Below are 17,141 nucleotides of genomic sequence, written 5' to 3'. Positions count from 1 at the left end.
AGAGGTCCTAAGACTTGGAGTTGAAATTTTTAAATCGTGTCTTCTTATTTTACTTGATTTTTCTTTCTCACATGTAAATAACTTGCTTTTAGCTAACGATTGCATCATAACTTGTACAAATGACCTATAATTTTGTATGAAACCCCTTGACATGATTTCATGATTGTTTAGACACCTATTAGAGGTTATTATCTACTTACTTCCATCATTTGATTACATGTTTCTAACTTCATTCACCATTTGAATTCTACTAACTAGTTTTGACCTAGTTTTGTCTAGTTTTTGTTAGAGCTTTGTGTTGCTTCAAGTTAATCGACTAACATAGATTGGTATAAGGTATTAGACCTATAAATGAATTAATATTCTACTGACCTCAACTTATTTCATGTGTTCATTTGCTTTTTGTTTTGATTAATTGATGTTTGTTCGCTAATTGTTAAGTAACGATTCATGCGATGTTTTGGTAACTTTTTGTGAATATTTTTGTGTGATGCCATGATGCTTTTGTGTTTGATTTAGGACACTAATTTCTTTATTTTGATACTGCCCTAGGGATTCCCTCCCTCTTTTTCATGCTTTGCCTCTTTTTTCACACTTTGATTGTTGTTAGTTTAAGAGGCGACGATTGTTTGTTCTTCCTCCACCTTTTGTGGATTGTTTTCTTTTGGGATTCATTATGTGTAGTCTCTCTTAGGAGTAGACTTGGTTAGGGACTTCATTAAGTCACCTACCTTGCTTGTTGATTTCGCTTATCTCTTATTATATGCTTACCATGTTCCCTTAGGGCGGTGACTTCAATCTTCATTAAGATGAGTCACATAGAACAACTCAGGTTGTAATCTATGCATGATAACATAGGTAGAGATCCCTTATCCTTGACCTTAGGGCCATTCTTATATGTTAGCATTAGGTTAGAAATGTATGTTCCCCTTTTGCATAACAAACAAAAATCCATAAAACACAATAAAACATTAATAAAGGTTGAAAGTTAATAAAAAAGAATGGAAGCTCTCGTCCCTCTTGTTTAAGGGGATCACTTGAGTGGAGATTCCTAAACTTAAAAAACACAAACCCAGAGTTGATTGAGTCTTCCTTGATTAAGGTTCACTCGAAACGCTGGACATACTTTTCTCTTGTGCTTTTAAGAGCATGTTACTTCCACACCAATCCCAGCGTGAGTCTCTCAAGGTTGAGCGGCGGAGTGTGTTGTAATTGTTCACTAAAAAACACCAACAAATCCTAAAAAACATAGAAAATCTTGAGCAGAACAACGGCGCTCTGATTCTTCTTAAGAGGATACGTAGGCATGGAGACAACTCTAGCGAGCACAATAATTATTAAAAAACTTTAGGTTTAATCATGCATTGCATTAGTGATAGATACACCCTTTAGATAGAAACGAACATAGTTGGATACCATCGAGTACGATGGGCGTGAGGGGTGCTAGCACCTTCCCCTTGCGTAACTGACTCCCGTGCCCTGTTCTCTGGTCGAAAGACCTTGTTCTTGTTTCGAGTTAGGTTTCTGATATTCCTTTCCCGCGATGGGATGAATATATTAGTGGCGACTCTGATTCCATTTTTCGCGGTAGTGACAATTGGCGACTCTGCTGGGGACTGTGATGGACTTGTGCTGGTCCATTCCTCGCGAGTCGATCCTAGCCTTTGTTTGTTTATTTGTTTATTGGGTGCGCTATATATTGCTTATGTGTTGCATTCATTTATTTTATGTTTGCATATCATATCTATTTCCTATTTGCACATATTTTTCTTGAGTTGTTTTGTAGGTGGGGGGTTTGTGTGAGGTAAAAGGCCCACTACTCAGGCCAGTGATACTTAGGATTAGTGTGGATGCCCATGTCAACTCCCGTAGCATTTGATACGATCGAGTTTGACATGGGGTACCACGACCAGGCGAGGTTCTTTCATGGAACATTGTGTCTGGCACGTTTGTGCCTCAAATACATTGTACCCCATGGGAATCGTTAACCCTGGTGACCATTAGGGACCACCTGCCCATGCCTAGACTTCATACCTGTGATATTTGGGTGGGACAGGATATTAGCCTTCATCATACCCGGATTTCTATATTGCAATCTAAAGCCGGAATGTTGAACCTGTTACATTTAGTATAACCCAAATATCTAGATATGCGAGAGAATCAGTCTCTCAACACATTGCACACATATCACATTGTCGCCCTTGGTTTTTTACCATACCTCTCGTGTGAGAGATATACGAACTGACTCTTCTCTTTTTGCTTTTGTGTTTTGGAAAATTAGAGAGTTGCCACCGACTTTTATTTTATCCAATTAAGGAAAGGTTTATAAAAGAAACAGAAAAAAGACCTTTAAGAAATTCTGGGTAAGGGGGTAGGTTATACAAAGGGAAGGTATTAGCACCCTTTGTATCCATGGTTATCCATGGGCTCTTAGTTTGCTTAGCTCACTTATTTTGAATCATTTTTCTCTTGCCTTGAAATGCTTGTATGTGGTTTCAAATACTTTTGTAAATTGACTTTGTAATGATCCTTGTGCGGATGTATACAAAATGTTTTATCTTTCGAAAGATGTTTTGAAAGAAAGAACGTTAACTTCGTAATGATCCTTATTTGGATATATACCAAGTATTGTCTTTTTTTGAAAGTTTTATTTTGAAAAACAATAGTATATGAGACATTTGTTTGTTTGATTTGAGCAAGCAATTAAGAGGTCTACCCTAAGTTATAAGGTCTTTTCCTATTTCCTTTAGAAAATTCTCCTTTCACCGGATGTAAACGAAAGTTCGATTTTGTATTTGAAACAGTAGAATTTGATTTTGTTTTTGAAAAGAGTAAAAGAGGGATTACCCTAAGAGGTGCAAGTGTGATTGTGTTTTAATTTCAGATATGTTATCTTTTGAAGTTAGTGACCTAACGCTTTAATTTTTTATCTTTGACATACACGCAGTTTTATATGTACAGAAATTAAAATGCGGAAATGTAAAATACGGAAAGTAAATCTACGCTATTACATCGATTGTGCGAGAAAATGTAAACTACGCTATTTACATGAATTTGACAATCTATACACTTGATCTAAGAATTTAAACTGCAAGAAAATAAAAGAAATATTTTTGGATTTTTTTGATGATTGATTTTAATTAGAATTAATGCATGATTAATTTAATTAAAATGAGGAAAAAGGTAGAAATAAAATTTAAACCTAAAAATTAAGTTTAAAATATGTTCAAAATGCTTGTTAATTAATTTTAAAACAAAACTAATTTTTTTTGGAATTTTTGAAGTTGTTTTTGAAATTATTAAGTTAATTAATATATAATTATGCAAATAATTACATAAATAATTAAAACTTAAGGAGAAAAATATTCTAAATATGTACAAAATTAGTCTATAATATATAAACTAAATTTAATAAAAAGAACAAATTTTTTGTGATTTTTTGATTGGTTGAAATAATTAAAAAGCAAATATATAAATATATACTAATTAATTAATCAAAATATTTTAATTATTAAGAAAAATAAAATATTTTTATGTCAAAAAATAATAGATTAAATTATAAACCTAAAAATATTTTTGTTATATTTTTTAGATTTTTTAAACTATTTTTAATTAATTATTGAAAGAAAATTAAATAAAAATAGAAAAAAATAGATTAATAGTAATCCTGTGTGGTAATTAAATGAGGTTTATGATATAGTGGCGCGTTTTGATGCGTTAGATGTGTAGCTGGCATGATCTGATGGTTCAGAATTTGAGGAACATGGCATGTACACAACCTGCAAAGCACTGAATCAAAGGTTATTTTAAAAAAACACGCGCGCGCCCTCCAGCCAATGGGAAGGAGCTACGCATCATCTCCTTCATCAGAACCACCCTTTTACACCTTTCATTTGCAGGTGGTGTAAAAACTCCAACCTATTACACCTGCAAAAAATAGTGAATACGAGCAAAACATGATATAAATTTGGCGCGATGCCATGGTTTAATTCGTCTGGTCCATACGAATTCAATGGGACATGTTTGAACCTGTAATTTTGCCTAATTTGGAAAGCCCTAATTTTGAGATGAAGAACCCTAGAATGGTAGTTTCGTGTACAAGCCCCCAAACCTCAATTAAACTTCCAGAAATGATCAGAGCATCAAACTAAATTAAAATATATGTCTACATCTTGTTGAACATGCATGTATGATGAGATTTTTGCAAGTATTAGTTCGAGCAAACTGTGAGCTATAGTGCTCGATTCTTGGAGTTTCAAAGCTTGAAATTGATTGGAAAAGGTTCGATGATGCTCAGAGGTGATGTTTGAGTGTTTAGTTTGGATTAAAAACAACTTAAACTAAAGATTCGAATTTCAAGTTTCTTTGAAAATTTCAATTGGATTCAAGAGTGTTACAAGCAAGTGTCTGGTTCTAAATTTGTTTCTTTTTATTGATGAAGTGTTATACTTCATTTATAGGCAGAGAAAGTGCTTAAGAACTAAGCTAGGAAGCATTGATGTCTTTGTTGAATTCTTGAGTATTATAATATATGTAGCTTTGAATTCAAGCAACCATAGCTTGATTTTTCCACTCTCTTCTGCTGTACCAGCTTCTTGTGGCAGAGTTTTGAATGCTTCTTGATGACTCATGCTTAAGATTCAAGCTACATATTATCCTTCCATTTCTCTTTTCAATTTAATCCTAAATGTAATAAAATTAAACCAAAAAAAAGAAATAAAATGCTATGGGCCTTGGCTTGGTCGTGGGAGGCCCTTCACATTATGGGGAACATGTTTGGATCATGAAAACTTGGCCCCTTTTGAAAAAAAACATTTTTGATCAATGTTGATTTCATGCATTTTCCCAAAAAATAGCCAACTTCAACAAGGCATAAATCCCTCAATTTTTATCATATGAAGGAGATCTTGTACTATTTAGAAACCTCAAGATGTCCTCTACAAGCCACTTTTGAACCTTTTTTTCATTTGGTGAAGTTATCTTCATGTTATGGCCATTGACAAAAAACCACTTTGTTTGACTTTGAAAATGACCTGTAATGTCTTGGTTCATATTTTTCAAATGATGAGTCTAATGACCATGGGACCAATTGCATTTGAAAGATAATTGAATTTCCTTCAAAATGAGCTTTGGTTTGAATTTTTTGGATGAAGGATGAGAGAGTTATGACCAGTCAAAGTTCAGTTGACTTTTTAGGAGAAAACCCTAATTTTGAAACTTAGGGTTGTCATACCCCAATTTTTGACCCTAAGATCCCGCATCTCAGGCTCTGCTTAAATCACATCAAAATCATTTATGAGGTTCTCTGGTGCCTATTTCTTTTCTATCTCACCTTCAGGGGAATCATCAGACACCTCTTTTCTCGTATTTTTATTTATTTAGTCTTTATATTTTCACTAACCATTAATCAAAATTCAAAAAAATATATGTCTTTTTATTTTTGGTTTATTTATCAGATAGGGTCTGAGGATCAAGAAAGTTCAGGTGATGTTTCCAATCAGGTTTCAGAGATTTTGAATCAAGATTTTCTTATAGTGGTGATGTTTGTCAAGTGGTTAAGATTTGGTTCAAGAGTGTTCATGTTCAATTAAACGATATTGAATTTTTGAGCATTTATTTTGTTCAAGAATTTAATTCAAGGTTCAATAATCATTCGAGGATGGCAAGACTTTTTCAAAGTTCAAATTTCAATAATATTATTCAAGACATTGTTACAAGGAAAATTGTGAGATGTTCATCATGATTAATTCAAGTCTTATATCTAAACTTCAAGATCCATCATTCAAGTGCAATCCGTGGAATTTCTTTCTAAGAAAGTAAGCTCCAAATTCTTGAGTTCACATCATGTTGCAAGTTCTTTCAAGCTACAAGACTTTATCTCACAATTATCTCACTCTCCATCAATACATGAAAAAGGGAAGAAAAAGAAAGTTAGCAATATTTATTCCAAAAGCAACAAGAACAAATCTGTTTTAAATTCTACAAGATCAGTCCAATTACATAAAACAATTCAAGCCCAAGTGAAATATAACACACAAAAATATTGCAAAAAACAAGTGGTTATTAGATTAAGCTGAAGAATTTCGTATGCACTTCAGAGCCAAATTTCAACATCTCATAAAGACTCATTTTCTCGGCCCAAGAACATGTTCAAATAATATCTCAAGAATATAAAACAAAGCTGAAAATTGGAAATAGAGAGGGATTTTCGGAATGGGCTTCACAACAGATTCAACATTTCATCAAAATCACTTCTGAGCCCAATTTGTTCATAAAAAACCCTGACTCTGAGCTCTATATAAGCATTGAATCAACTGACACAAAGGGACTTTTCAGACTGAAAAATTCAGACTTACTCAGAACAAAAATCAGAAATTAAACTCACCTGAACTCCCTCGCCGGAATCCGCCCCCTATTCTCACCGGACCACCGCCGGAAATCGCAACCACCGCACCGGAGTTCCAAATCGCCACCGTTCTTTGACTTCTTTGCCTCAAAAGGTTGAGAGTTACCCTCTGATAACGATTCCATCCATTGATTGCTATTCCCTGTGATATTTACTTGTGTTTAGAACAAAAATCATAAGCACTTTCTCTTTAGATCTGTGCTTGTGAATTTATTTTCTGATAAAACTAATTTGACATTTGGAAAGAGGAGAGGAAACCGAGTAGAATCATGTAAAAAGTTTTTAATTCTGGAAAAGTTTTGCGGTGGCCGCCGTGCCGGACCACCTCAGGCCGCCGTGCGCCACCGCGAACCTCCATACGCACCACCGTCTGGCTTTATCTTCTCCGCCCATTTTTCTTTCTGTCTCCACCGCCTGCTCTTGTTTTATATGCTTTGATCTTTTGTTTTTATTTAAGTGCATTTTATGAAGAGAAGAAAGAAAGTATTGGTACAAGTAAAATAATAAAGTGAGGAAGGAGTCATTACTTTAGATAATATCCTTTCAATGATCATCATTTCTCTGCTTTTTTTCTATTCTTGGAATCTGTCAGTATTGAAAATGATAAGAGAGAAGCATTAATGGTTACTTTTCAAATGTAAAGTTAATAAGTTTTTTAATTCTTTTTTTTTTCCTTTTCAAAATGAGATAGTACCGTTTTTGGTACTATGAAAGATATAATTTCATGTTAAAATGCTGACTTCTCTTTCTCCCTACCTAGTGATCCGCGCGGTACAGCCAGTGGGTGACAAGTGGCCATCGGAGCCACTTGTCCTCATCTGAGAAGATGATCAGAATTGTGATTCTCTATTTTTTTTTGCCTACTGTACTAATTATGTACTTTGATCTGGACCTTCCGATGTCAATGCTGTGTTGAAGTTGACTAGATCAGATGGCTGGAATTTATTCTGCTTTATTTTATATTGCTATTTTCATTTTAATTAGTTTCTAACTTTAGAAATTTTATATTAATTCTGTTTTTAGTCTAAAAATTATGAAAAATTCACAAAAAATATGTCTCACTATTTTATACCTTGTTTTTATTATTAGCTTATTATATTATTTTTGCTCTTTTTCTTCATCTATCTTTCATTTTCTTTCTTTGTCCCGAATCGATCAAAGAGCAAAAATGAAAAGGAAGTCGTATGTGGTTGACTTGAGTCCGAATTCATCCTTCCTCCATTATCATTATATGTCTTATTATTTTTTTTTTGTTTGTTTTTTTTACCTTGTGTTTTCTTTTTATATATTAGTTTCTTATTTTATTTTTGTTCTTTCTTCTTCATCTATCCTTCTTTTTTTTCTTTGTCCCGAATCGATAAAAGATTAAAAATGAAAAGGAAGTTGTATGTGGTTGATTTAAATCCGAATTCATCCTTCCTCCATTATTAATCTTTATTTACTAACTTTGATAACATAACAACTAACGACTAATTTTAATTTCCGCATTTAATTATATTGTCCTTTATATTTACCGCTCTTATATTTATCATATCATCATATTTACTTTCTGCTATTTTTATTTTGTCCATTTGGACGTATGTTTATGCTTCCGCTATTTTTCTTTTGTCCACTTGGACCATACTTTACTTTTATGCTAAAACACTAATAATCAACATGAAACCTAAAAAACACTTAAGGACCAATGGACTGTGTATCATTATTTGACTGTTATCTTGCTTGTTATTTTGTCTGGTTGGATTGCTGTTGTGATGTGTGTAGGTATCTCCTCGAAAAGTCTTTGAAGGTTAATTCCAAAGCACTAAGATAAGGATTTCGCCCATTTGCAACCGTCACTCTGTCCGATTTCTGTCAGAAACTTATGTGATTCTTCGAAGATTTGCAAGTTCATTTTGGTCCCTAAGTGGTAATTTTGGTTTTGTGTGGGTAGTCCAAAGGATGGGAATTCTTCCTTGACTCCATGTGTCAAGTGTCGACTTCTTATTTTGGTCAGATCGTTTTTCCCTAAACTTTTATTTTCTCGCACTAGGATAGCCTCTTCATCTCCTCCCACTTCTTAAATTTTCAAAGTCTCCTCTCTTTTTTCTAAAAAAACTTCTTATGTTTGAAATCCCTTTTAAAATCTTCTTTAAAACTATATTTAGCCCTTGTTGGCATTTTCTTTCAAAAAAGTAAGCACGATTAATCATTGTCATTAGTTGCGATGCCCCACGATTTTAATATTGATTGACACGATGAAATCTTTTCCACGTGAGAGAGCTAGTGGCATACTTGTCGATTTTATCCAAGTTGGCGCCCTTCTCTCATTAGTGACGCAAAGAACTCGTTCGTTCTCATGTTTAAGATCAATGGCTGAGTATTCGCCCCGACGATGGTAAATGTGTTTATACCTTTTTCAAACGTTTTTTAAAAGCGGAACTACATTAGCTCTGACTTCTCCATTGCACCGAGGAGGTATGTAGGCACAAGACATAGTCTTGCCGAGCTTATTTTAAAAATCAAACAAACCCTTTTCTTTTCGCACACAACATCTTTTTATAAACACAGATTTTCAAAAAGGTTCCTGTGGAGTACCACAGATATGAGGGGTGCTTAAAACCTTCCCCTTGTATAATCAACACCCGTTCCTAAGATCTCTTTTTTGTTTTAAAAACAAACTTTGGGTTTTTTCGTTCTTTTCCCATTTCCTTTGGAAACAATAAAGCGCGGTGGCGACTTTCACTGAAATATTGAGTCGAGTCAATTTATGGCTTAGATCTCAGATTTTTCCCTGCTACAGGAAAATGGCGACTTCACTGGGGACCAATTTTAAGTGTGTTAAGCCTATTTTTGTTTATCTGTGTGTTTTTGTTTGTATATATTATTGTTGTGTACTTTGTTTGTTTTTTTTCTTTTTGGTGCTCTGTGGTTCCTCTGTGATGAGACAAAGTCCTAACCCGGACTTTTGTGAGTTACTTGAGATAGGAGGTGGTATGACCAATAGTTGCATGTCAGGAGCGATCCTTAACATGAGCATCATATGGTGGAACCCCAATCAGTGGAGGCCTCATGGAAGGTAGTAGATGTTGTTACGAGCTATCGTAGGAACGCTATTACTTTCAATAGTGAGTGTCCGTAGAAGCTGAATGGCCTAGAACCTTTTTAACCCATCTAAGCCTTTTTAGGATGTAGCGTAGAAACAAGGTCAAGTACCAATTTGAGCTTGTTGTCATGCGATGCTACGCTCAGACGAGGTCTTTTTAGGCATATTATTGGCGCCCATGAGCAATTGTGCGTGCCGGTAGTATCCGATAGAAGATTGAAAACTCTGGGAACCTTTGTAGAACCCGATCGGCAGGTACAAAATTCCCTAGTACATACCTTTGTGGGTGGTTCTTAACCTATGACTCCATGCTTGTGACGTCGGACCTTTGAACCTTAATTGTGTGATCTTGTGTGCTCTTGTTTGTGATTGATGCATAAACCATACATTCATGCATTCATGAAAGACATTCTTTACAAATGGTTTTCAAGGAACTTAAGACTCTTTCTTTGTAAACATCACAGGTACCATGGATCAAAAGAGGAGTATTAAGAAGTACACTTTCAGGAATCTTGGTGAGAAAGAGTTGAAAGAGTTGAAAGAGTTAGTGTCTTTGGTTCCTAATCTTGACAATTTCAGAAACCGATACGGAAAATTGATATCTATGTTGAATACCAAAGTGGAGAAAGGGATTCTTGAGACTCTTGTGCAGTTTTATGACCCGATGTATCATTGTTTCACATTTCCTGATTATCAGCTTATGCCCACTTTGGAGGAGTATTCGTATTGGATTGGTTTGCCGGTTACGAATGATATACCATTTAGTGGTCTAGAGAAGGATCTTGAGGTGGATGAGATAGCGGAAGTTCTTCGCTTGAAAATATCAGATGTAAAAGCAAACATAACCCAGAAGGGAGGAATTTGGGGGTTGACTTCTAATTTTTTGATTGGGAAGGCTTCTATGTTGGCTAGTAAGGGAAGTATGATCGCTTTTGAGATTTTATTGGCTTTGCTTATCTATGGTTTGATACTCTTTCCTAATATTGACAACTTTGTCGATGTTAATGTTATTCGGATATTCATGATTGGAAATCCTGTGCCTACTTTGCTTGGGGATACTTATCATTCCATTCACCATAGGGTTGATAAGAAAGGTGGACTTATCAACTGTTGCACTCCTTTGCTCTATAAGTGGTTTATTTCGCACTTACCTCAAACTAGGAGTTTCTTGAACAATCCTGATGGTCTTCGATGGTCTCAAAAGATTATGCCTCTCACTAATGGTAACATTAATTGGTACAATCCTGCTTATGACACTGGTGAGATTATTGATAGTTGTGGGGAGTTCTCCAATGTACCTCTTCTTGGCATACAAGGAGGAATCACCTACAACCCTATTCTTGCAAGGCGTCAATTTGGCTACCCCATGAAGGAGCGACCTGCTGGTATTCGTGTGTCAGGAATTTTTTATCATAATGGAGATACGGATATGAGGAATCGGTTTGTGCGTGCTTGGCACCATATTGATAGGAAGAGAGATTTGGGAAAGAAACAAAGCATTACTCTCAAGGAATACACTGATTGGGTTCAAGCTAGAGCTCATGCTCTTCAGATGCCTTATTTACTCGAGGAGCCCTCTTTACCTGTTGCTCCACCATCTTCTTCCACTATTCCCATCGAGAATAGGGAGGAGTACCGAGAGCTCATGGCTAGGATGAAGTTGGAAAGGGATACTTGGGAGAAAAAGTTTCATGCTTCAGAGATTGAGAAGGAAGAGTTGAAGAAACAGTTGAAAGAGAAGGATGATATGCTTTATCTTCAAGATGGTTGGTTGATGGAAAAGGATGATCAGATTCGTCGTCAGAAAGTGCTACTTCAACAACATGGTGAGAAGAGAAAGAGACAACAAAGGGATTTACTTGCTACTAGTGTTCCGATAGTTCCTGTTGGTCAAGAAGGTTCGGTTTCATGGAAGGCAGTTGTTGACAAGATAATGGTCGAGAAGACTCACATGAAGGCTTTTTATGAAGATGAGTTAGAGAAGCTTCGTAGGAAGTTGCAGAGGGGAGTTGGTTCTTCATCAGGAGTGGCGCCTTTGGACCCATAGTTTTTAGCTTTCTCTGTTATCTCTCTTTTAGTGTTTAGGATTCTTTGAAGCTTTGTACTTCGAACTTTTGTAATCCTTTTCGTGATTAATAAAAAGAGAGTATTTTCAGTTATATTTTGAATATTGTATCTTTGTGATGTTTACAATTAATATCTTAAAGTTCCTTGGAAATTAATAAAAATATAAACCATTTGAATTGCATTTCATGCATCATGATGCATTTTTGCTCTTGCTTTCGAGAGTATTCCAAGAGGTCTTATTCAGTGTTCTTCCTACAGAATCAAGCTGTCTCACCGGTATAACACCCGAGCTAACTGCAAAAAGAAGATGGAAGGACTTGAGCAAGAGAACAGAGAGCTACGTGAAGAAGTTGTTACTTTGAGGTCAGGAGTGGAGCGTCTCACCGCTCTCGTTGAGACTTTGATGGCTGCTCAAAACCAGAATCAGAATCAGGTTCCTCCTCCTTTCAATGCTCAAGCTCAAGGTCAACCGCAAGGTCAGGCTACGATGATTTCTGAGATGGTTTCTACGACAATTCCTGTGAATCCGACTGCTGCTGCTACTCAACAACTCATGCCCAAAGGGTATCCTTGGGGCATGCCTGAAGGCTATTTGTCTGCTCCTGAAATGACTCGTCCCATGACTCCTATCATGGTCCATACACGTCCCGTTGTGCACACTGGTCCTTTTGTTCCCGAACCCATTTATCATAACGATGCACCAAGTGAGAGTGTTGGCATCTATGATAGAATGGATGGATTCCAAGATCAGTTTGAAGAATTGCAGAAAGAGATGAAAGCCCTTCGTGGGAAAGAGTTGTTTGGAAAGAATGTGCATGATCTTTGTCTTGTTCCTAATGTGAAAGTACCTGCTAAGTTCAAATTACCTGAATTTGAGAAGTATAAGGGAAACTCCTGTCCTCAGGCACATTTGGTGATGTACGTAAGAAAGATGTCCACTCACACTGATGATCAACGTCTGTTGATCCATTATTTCCAAGATAGTTTGACTGGAGCTGCTTCCAAGTGGTATATGGGCCTTGATAGCACCCATATCCGCACTTTCAATGACCTAGCTGAAGCGTTTGTTAAGCAATACAAGTATAATGTGGACATGGCTCCTGATCGAGATCAACTGAGAGCTATGATGCAGAAAGAAAAAGAATCGTTTAAGGAATATGCTCAGAGATGGCGTGAAGTGGCCGCCCAAGTGATCCCTCCAATGGAAGAGAAGGAGATGACTAAGATTTTCTTGAAGACTCTTGGCCCGTTTTACTATGAAAGGATGATTGCGAGTGCTCCTGTAGATTTCACTGAAATGGTGGGTATGGGTGTCAGACTTGAAGAAGCTGTGAGAGAAGGGCGTTTGGTTCAGGGTGAAAGTTCATCTGGCAATGCAAGAAGGTATGGTTCATCTTTTCAAAAGAAGAAGGAATCTGATGCTAATGCTGTTTCTCATGGAAGGAATAGTCGATCTGGAAGAGGTGCTCGTTATCAACCCCAACAAGTGGCGTCAGTAACTCCCTTTGTGAATTCAACTCCTGTGGCTCCTGTTAATCAACAGCCAGCAAGACGAAATTCATATCCTCGAGTTAGTTATGATCCTATCCCTATGACTTACACAGAATTGTACCCTGCTCTGATTCATAAGAATTTGGTTCAGACAAGGTCACCACCTCCTGTTCCAGAAAAGCTCCCTTGGTGGTACAAAGCCGATGCTACTTGTGCTTTTCATCAGAATGCTCCTGGGCATAGTTTAGAGGATTGTTGGCCTCTAAAAGCTGAAGTGCAAAGATTGGTTCGTTCTGGTATGCTGTCATTTCGTGATGTTGGTCCTAATGTGAAAAATAATCCCCTACCTTCTCATGAAGCACCTGCTGTGAATATGGTGTATGGATGTCCTGGAAAATATAAGATTTATCGTGTGGAACACATAAGAGGATCATTGGTAGAGATGCACGCCACTTTGTGTGAATATAGTCATTATGAGCATAATCATGCTGCGTGTAGAATTTGTTCTGTCAACTCTCGAGGATGTTACATTGTGAGAAGAGACTTACAAGAGATGATGGATCAAGGGCTCATTGAGATTCTTAGAGACAGAGATGAAGGTGATGTCAATGTGATTGAGCCGTACTTTGAAATTCCAGAATGTGTAGAGGTTGGTTATTATGGAAAGGCTGCTGTAGAGCCACTTGTGATATGTTTGCCTGGAGCTGTACCTTATAGTTCTGACAGAGCCGTGCCATACCGATACAATGCTACTATGCTTGAGGGTGGAAAAGAAGTAGTGATTAAGCCCCTATCTTCTGTTGAGAATATAGCAGATGTCAGTGGAATGACTAGAAGTGGACGAGTTTTCACTCAACCCCAAACAGTTGTGGATGCCCGAAAGAAGCCCGTTCAAGTACCCGTGACTATTGGTGATGAAAAAAGAGTGAATGAGGGGTCTTCATCAGGAAAAGAGATGGATGAGATTTTGAAGCTTATTAAGATGAGTGATTACAAGGTTGTGGATCAGTTGCACCGTACTCCATACAAGATTTCCATAATGGAATTGTTGACAAGTTCTCCTGCCCATAGAGATTCTCTGATGAAGATACTCGATCAAGCTTTTGTGGACCATGATGTGACCTTGGATCAGTTTAATGGGGTTGTGGGTAATATTACTGCGTGTAACAACTTGAGCTTTAGTGATGAAGATTTGCCTGAGGAAGGGAGAAACCATAATTTGGCTTTACACATCTCTGTTAGTTGTAAAGAGGATTCGATGTCGAGTGTATTGATTGATACTGGTTCGTCGCTGAATGTTATGCCAAAGTCAACTCTTGCTAAGCTATCTTATGGAGGCACACCAATGAGATATAGTAATGTGTTGGTGAAAGCTTTCGATGGGTCAAAGAAGTCAGTAATTGGGGAGGTTGATTTGCCTATTTGGGTTGGTCCCTTTGTTTTTCAGATCACTTTTCAGGTAATGGACATCTTTCCAGCATATAGTTGTTTGTTGGGACGCCCGTGGATCCACGAAGCTGGGGCAGTTACTTCTACTCTCCACCAGAAGTTAAAATTTGTGAGGAACGGAAAGTTGGTTGTCGTGAATGGAGAGCGAGCTTTGTTGATTAGTCACCTCTCTTCGTTTCGTGCTATAGAAGCCGATGAAGCTACCATTGGGACTGCGTTCCAAGCTCTGTCTGTTGATAATGAATCCAAGAAGAATAAGGCTTCTATCGCGTCTTTCAAAGATGCTCAGCAAGTTGTGCAGAAAGGACCCTCAGGTGTATGGGGACAAATGGTGAGTCTTCCAGAGAATAAGAACCGAGCTGGCTTGGGACTTTCTCTCTCAGGCAAGTCGATTGTGAAGTCAGAATCTGCTTTTCGCCCTTATCAAGAGATATTCCGTAGCGCTGGGTTCCTGCATCCAACTCCTCCAGAGGTAGATGCCATTATTGGAGATGAGCCAGAGCCAGAGATGCCAAACTTTGTGACCCATGGAAAGATGATCAAGAATTGGATTACTGTGGATGTCCCTGAATGTACTCATGTTTCAAAGTAATTTGTTTTTATGTTTTTCAAAAAAAAGAATCCTTTCACTCTGCCCAAGGTGAAAGTGATGTTGTTGGGGCCTTTCCTGTTTGTTTCAAACATTAAAATCATCAATAAAAAGTCATTTTGTTTCCGCATATATGTGCTTTTTATCTTTTTGCTTTTTTCTGGAAAGTGGTAACACAAAAAACCTTAAAAATATATATTTGTTATAATCTGCATATCTGTTTGTGTGCATATAGCTTTCTTTTTCTTTTCCTAAAATAAAAATAATCCCATGTGCAGATTAATCAATAAAACCGTTGAAAGTAATGACCCTGCACCCTCTCCCAACTTTGAATATCCTGTGTATGAGGCGGAAGAAGAAAGTGAAGAATGTATTCCTGACGAGATTTCCCGATTGCTTGAGCACGAGGAAGGTACCATTCAGCCGTATAAAGAGTCATTGGAAGTGATCAATTTGGGTTCTCAAGAGGATAAGAAAGAAATCAAGATTGGGGCACTGCTTGGTGATGATGTTAAGAAGAGGATGGTAAAGCTTCTGAAAGAGTATGTCGATATTTTTGCTTGGTCCTACCAAGATATGCCTGGGTTGGACACAGATATTGTGGAGCATCGTTTGCCGTTGAAGCCTGAGTGCCCTCCTGTCAAACAAAAGTTGAGAAGAAGTCATCCCGATATGGCCGAGAAAATTAAAGAGGAAGTATTGAAGCAGATGAATGCAGGTTTCCTTGTTACATCAATATACCCTCAGTGGATTGCCAATATCGTGCCAGTTCCGAAGAAAGATGGGAAAGTTCGCATGTGTGTTGATTATAGAGATTTGAATAAAGCTAGTCCGAAAGATGATTTTCCGCTGCCCCACATTGATATGTTGGTAGATAGCACGGCAAGATTTGAGGTTTTCTCCTTCATGGATGGTTTTTCGGGATATAATCAGATTAAGATGGCACCCGAAGACATGGAAAAAACAACATTCATTACACCATGGGGAACATTCTGTTACCGAGTAATGCCTTTTGGGTTGAAGAATGCTGGCGCAACTTACCAAAGGGCCATGACAACCCTTTTCCATGATATGATGCACAAAGAAATCGAGGTATATGTGGATGACATGATTGCTAAGTCTCAATCAGAGGAGGGGCACATGGAGGATCTATTGAAGTTGTTTCAGCGTTTGAGGAAGTATCGTCTCCGCTTGAATCCAAACAAGTGCATTTTTGGTGTCCGTTCCGGAAAGTTGTTGGGTTTCATTGTCAGTCAGAAAGGAATCGAAGTAGATCCTGATAAAGTCAAAGCTATTCAAGAAATGCCAGCACCAAGAACTGAGAAACAAGTGAGAGGTTTCCTTGGGCGTTTGAATTATATCTCTAGGTTCATCTCTAATATGACCGCCACCTGTGAGCCAATTTTCAGGTTGTTAAAGAAAAATCAGGGATGTGTGTGGAACGAAGATTGTCAGAAAGCTTTTGACAGTATCAAAGAATATCTGCTTAAACCTCCTATTTTGCTTCCTCCCGTCGAAGGAAGACCTTTAATAATGTATCTCACAGTGCTTGAGAATTCAATGGGATGTGTGTTGGGCCAGTATGACGAGTCTGGTCGAAAAGAGTATGCAATATACTACCTTAGCAAAAAGTTTACCGAGTGCGAAACAAGATACTCGCTGCTTGAGAAAACTTGCTGTGCTTTGGTGTGGGCTGCTCGCCGACTGAGACAGTATATGTTGGTTCACACCACCTTGTTGATTTCCAAAATGGATCCAATCAAATACATATTTGAAAAGCCTGCATTAACTGGAAGGATTGCTCGATGGCAAATGTTGTTATCTGAATATGATATTGAATACCGAGCTCAAAAGGCTATCAAAGGAAGTGTGTTGGCAGAGTACCTCGCTCACCAACCAATTAATGATCATCAATCTATCAAGATGGACTTCCCGGATGAAGATATAATGTATTTGAGAGCCCAAGATTGGGATGAGCCGTTGCCAGAAGAAGGACCAGAGCCTGGATCACGATGGGGTTTAGTCTTTGATGGAGCTTCAAATGTTCATGGTCATGG

The 17,141-nt window shown here is 37.4% G+C and overlaps 1 protein-coding gene across 1 annotated transcript; it reads left to right on the top strand.

The window, feature by feature from the left end:
- The first annotated feature begins 5,266 nt into the window (after nt 1-5,266).
- LOC131593433 (uncharacterized) lies at nt 5,267-15,097 on the top strand. Its single transcript, XM_058865930.1, has 2 exons — nt 5,267-6,500; nt 11,814-15,097. The coding sequence occupies exon 2, from the start codon at nt 11,863-11,865 to the stop codon at nt 15,085-15,087; it is 3,225 nt and encodes a 1,074-aa protein (XP_058721913.1). The 5' UTR covers nt 5,267-6,500; nt 11,814-11,862; the 3' UTR covers nt 15,088-15,097.
- Nucleotides 15,098-17,141: the final 2,044 nt, after the last annotated feature.

This window comes from Vicia villosa, linkage group LG3 (assembly GCF_029867415.1).
Source record: "Vicia villosa cultivar HV-30 ecotype Madison, WI linkage group LG3, Vvil1.0, whole genome shotgun sequence".
NCBI lineage: Eukaryota > Viridiplantae > Streptophyta > Magnoliopsida > Fabales > Fabaceae > Vicia > Vicia villosa.
This window is presented reverse-complemented; position numbering and strand designations above follow the sequence as displayed.

What these genes read in the sequence shown, in the direction of transcription:
- LOC131593433 (XM_058865930.1), top strand. Translation starts at nt 11,863, where the DNA reads ATGGAAGGACTTGAGCAAGAGAACAGAGAGCTACGTGAAGAAGTTGTT.